This window comes from Austrofundulus limnaeus, unplaced genomic scaffold (genome assembly GCF_001266775.1).
Source record: "Austrofundulus limnaeus strain Quisiro unplaced genomic scaffold, Austrofundulus_limnaeus-1.0 Scaffold316, whole genome shotgun sequence".
Taxonomy (NCBI): domain Eukaryota; kingdom Metazoa; phylum Chordata; class Actinopteri; order Cyprinodontiformes; family Rivulidae; genus Austrofundulus; species Austrofundulus limnaeus.
Window position 1 is genome coordinate 351,468 of NW_013952718.1, and position 4,602 is coordinate 356,069.

General features: G+C 36.8%; 1 protein-coding gene across 1 annotated transcript in view; it reads right to left on the reverse strand.

Annotated features, from left to right (window-relative positions):
- Positions 1-484: 484 nt before the first annotated feature.
- mfng (MFNG O-fucosylpeptide 3-beta-N-acetylglucosaminyltransferase) overlaps positions 485-4,602 on the reverse strand; it is a 31,729-nt gene continuing 27,611 nt past the window's right edge. The window contains exons 6-8 of the mRNA XM_014022066.1: positions 3,785-3,950; positions 3,619-3,704; positions 485-915 (exon numbers count right to left, since the gene is read on the reverse strand). Coding sequence (XP_013877520.1) covers positions 864-915; positions 3,619-3,704; positions 3,785-3,950 — 304 coding nt within the window. The 3' untranslated portion in view covers positions 485-863. The remainder of the gene's footprint in view (positions 916-3,618; positions 3,705-3,784; positions 3,951-4,602) is intronic.

A 4,602-nucleotide genomic window follows, 5' to 3' on the forward strand; every position in this document is an offset into this window, starting at 1 on the left:
ACCTTGAGGCCCTTGAGGTGTGCAGCAATCGCGGGCACGACTTCGTAAACAGAGACAGAAGGAGGAGGTGGTGGGGAAGAAGACAGATGGAGTGGTGGAGGGAAGAAGGGAGGAAGTGAGGAAAAAGGGGGAGGTGCGCATTGGCTGTGGGAGATGCAAGTCAAGACTGTTTATTGTCTGCAGACTCCATACTGTAGGTGCAAGGACAATATATCCTTCATAGCAGCAAACACACAGATGACTGCCTGTTGAGCCAATGAAAGCACCAATTAATTCATCACCGTCTGCAGGAATCCATGCTCTGTGGATGTGTCTTGTTTACAGTTCTCTCATTTCAAATGAACTATACCCAAAACCAAGAAAAATAAATAAATTATTATGTAAATAATTCAAAACTTTTGTATTCCAACTGGGGGTTGGAATACAAATGAATGGGCCATTTGCCAATATAACAAAAGATTTCAGTAAAAATCATCCAAATTAATAAAACTTCATTATCTTTATTAAGTGCTTCAGAAAAAAATATTTCAAATGATACAAATCTTTCAGAAGTTACATTTTTTGCATGAAACAAACATATTTAAAAACAGATTTCAAGATTTTTATACATAATATATTCTACGTCTTTGCATTTTCACTGTGTAAGCAATTACGAGTAAAAAAATAATGAAAACATTTTTTTTAATTCAATCTTTGCACATTATCTCATTTTCCACTTTTCCTATTGAGGTTTTCTGCATCGTCAAMTCACTTTAAATTTGTCATTTTCTTCATGTACACCACATCTAGGAGATGTATTTCATCCGGCAAAATACACACTCTACCTCAAGTGTTTGGATGTTGTGTTATTTCCCACTAGGTTCTCAAGGACACCAGCTGGTGAGAGGATACAGCAAACAGTGGACGGTCTTAAACCTGTAGAAGGCAGAATAACATTGTAATTCAGAGACCACATTTGAGATAATAGTCTTTAAACCTTTGTTCTACTGAGGAAATACACAGAACCTGTGGGAGTTTTATTCTGGGTACATATGTGAAAGAAAGAGTCAAAGTGTATGCAGGATATTAAGTGTGTTAATATAAAAAGAAAAAATTGTATAGGTCTTCTGGACGGGTTCTTCTCTAATGAAACGTTTCGTCTCTCCTCCAAGAGACTTCTTCAGTCTGAGAGTTTCAGGCAAAATTCAGGCTTTTAAGCACTGCCTCCATGTGACTGATATGTTAATATAGTTTTTGTCACATTTGCTCTGCCAGTGAAATCAAACTGAACCACTGAGTCCTCAAAATGCTGAAGATTTTGTTTTTGAAGCAGAACAAGAAAGAGCCTAAATGGTTAAACAGATGGAGCAAAGTCATAAAGTTTACAAATTCAGACGAAAAGACAAATATGTGGAGCCAGAGAACAGCAAAAGTGATTCTCAGTCAAAACCAAAGGGTTTCAAAGATATTAAAGCTGCAAGTTCTTTTAAAGATTATTATGTTTATTTGCCCCCAGCAGGAAGAGAGGGAACGWACCACAAGCTTTATGTGTGGGTGCTAGACTAGCAGACAGTCGACCAACATATTTACAGTATTGATCTCAAGCTCTTCTCATTGGGAGAAGTGAAAATGAGAATGTGTGACTTTTTCACACGCTCTGTGTTTTTCTTAGAGAATAAATAGAGGACATGGTTACAAAGACGTCAAGAGAGGACAGCGTTTTAACAAGTTCAAGGTTTGCGACAACAGGAGACTATATTTATACTGATCTGATACTGATACTCTGTACAAATGTGTGTCTGGTAAAATTTAAAAAAGTAGTGTATTTCAAATCATTGCTTCATAAAGAATATAAGACACCAGAGTAATTTATTTATTAAGTTTAAACTCAGGTGTAGTGTCCTCATTTACAAGCTGAGCTAATGCAACAGAAAAAAAACACAGATCACACTGGGCCTCATGCAAGAACCATTCATATGAACAGACTTGCTGGTTATTAATGCTGTTGTATAACACTTCAATGTTAATATGAAGATATCAAACTACAAACCAACATAAATTATGCATTTATTGAAGTTAAATTTGTCTCAGTGTATAATGAGCTTTATTCAAACATAGATTATGTTATTTTTTTAATCAAATTTTATTTTGTTCATATTTATTCAGCACATCCTGCTATTTTCTCCAAAGTGCCTGACATATTTTGGAGACATTTTAAAATGCTTTCTTCAGATCTGACACCACTGGTGACGCCGGGGGAGACGGTACGGGCTGTGGCTCTTCTTTTGAATAAATTAAAATTATTTAACACAGTTGTTTATGCTTGAATTCAAAATATTTGACCATAGGAAAACCGGAGCAGGACTAGAGAGAGGAATATGATTTAAATTTTAATTTCTGTGGCTGTTTACGACCCACGGGAGACATGACATTAACAGCAGTTGTGAATTCATTCCTTGGCTTTAGCAGCTCCTTTAATTCCACAGCTGACACTTCTAAAAATGACAGATTTTCTTTTCTGGATCTCTGAGAGCAGGACTTCTATCTCTGAACTCGTAAAGTTCTTCTTTTTACTTTTCACTATCATTTTCATGAATGGCCACTTCCTGGTGTGTGGGGCAGGAAGTGTAGCCTTATATGATGCTTTTAGAGTTGGTAATTATGATAATGTCTTCTCCCTATGCATGAGCACTTGAATACGCATTCATCATGTTTACGCTGCTCATTTACTTTTGCTGAAGATAGAAGCGTTTGCTGAATCTGACGTGGCACGTTCGTCTTAACCCTTCATGCAAAATAAAAGGAAGAGAAATTTAGGAAAAGAAAACGAAAATATTTTTGTATGAGGCCCAATCATATGTAAATAACTATGTCAAAATTGTGTTTTAAACATAAAAAAGGAGTAAAATAATAAAAATCATCAAAATAACTTTACCAAGAACTACTATAAAAATTAAAAACTGGCATCTTAGTTTATGTTACATGTGGTTCCCAAAATTGGTGTCGTGACCCAACTGTGGGTCGTGAAACATCACGTTAGGGTCCTCGGATAATCTCCAGAAATCAAATTAAAATAAAATAAAATTGGTGATGGAATATTTTCCCTATAATTATTTCAAAAATACATACATACATAACAACCATAACATAATAAAAATGTTATTGCTGTAAAAGCTGTCCTTGTTTAATCAGGTTATTAACAAACTTTGTATTCACAAATCAGTAATATTTGGGGTCACAAGCAGCTGCCACAGTTATTTTGTGGGTCAGAAGGTGAAAAGTTTGGGAACCACTGATATATAGACTGAGTGACTGACTGAGCATGTGCCGCTGCACTTATGCATTACCCAGGCGGAAGAAAAAGTAGTTCCCACCAACTGCATACATTAGTTTACATACTTTCCACTATGATCATGTTAATGTTCATTATCTGAAATGATTGAAGTATCAAAGTATTGATATACTGATTTTAGAATCAATTTTAGAGCATCACTAACACATGCAGCACATAAGCTAAAAATGAGTGGAATCATCATACAGATGCTGCAAAMGGCTTTAGTAGATTTCAGAGACTAAACACTCAGATTTAAGCAGAATTATTGTTCATTTCTCCTCACATGAACAAAGGAAAACACAAACCTGGAGGGATCTTCTTCCTTAGAGAAGCTTCCTTTTACTTCAATGCTGTTCATCTTGTTCTCAAACATCCCATAGCTCAGTGTCACCTACAGCAAGCACGTGCACACAATGGTAAGAAACGTGTGCAGTTTGGAGGATATCTGCGTTSTCCTGTGTATAATAATACCTGCTGTGGTATGCTTCTTTGACTTATGAGTTGCAGATTTTCCAGGTGGGAATGGAATAAAACACAGTGAACCATAGAGATGCCCAGTCTTTTTTCCACTATGAAGCCCACTGTGCAGTCGTCTGGGAGGCGGATTGTTGCTGATGTTTGCTCGAAACGTGAACCACTGAAATGAATACACACATATAATTCATATACTTACTCAAATAATTTTTAGGGCTGTCAAAGACCTGTTAATGTTAGTGAATATGTTCTGAGAAGAAATTGTAGTCAAATGGAAAATGGTAAATGATCTGTACTTATATAGCACTTTCTATCCATCCAGGACACTCAAAGTGCATCACACTACAATCTGTGTTCTCATTTACCCATTCACATAGCACTCTATTAGGTCTCTACAAAGGTAACATGTACAACCATCTATGGAGACTAATCAGTGCCAATCACATTCATACACTGATTGGGACACACATCGGAGGCATTTGGGTGAAGTATTTTGCCCAAGGACACAACAACTGAGATGGCGGGATGGGGGATCAAACTGGTGACCTTCCGGTTCCAGGACGACTCCTCTAACCACTCTGCCACAGCCACCCCAGTCAAAAAAAGCTTTAAAATGGTACAATTTTTATTCTACAGAGAGGTTAAATTTGCATTGTTGGGTTCTGCATCTTCAGCTCTGAGTCCCAGGGGGAGGAGCTAAACCTACTGTGCCTGAATGCATACAGCTATACAGTGGTTTGCAAAAGTATTCATACCCCTTGAACTTTTCCATATTTTGTCACATTACAACCACAAACATAAATATATTTCACTGG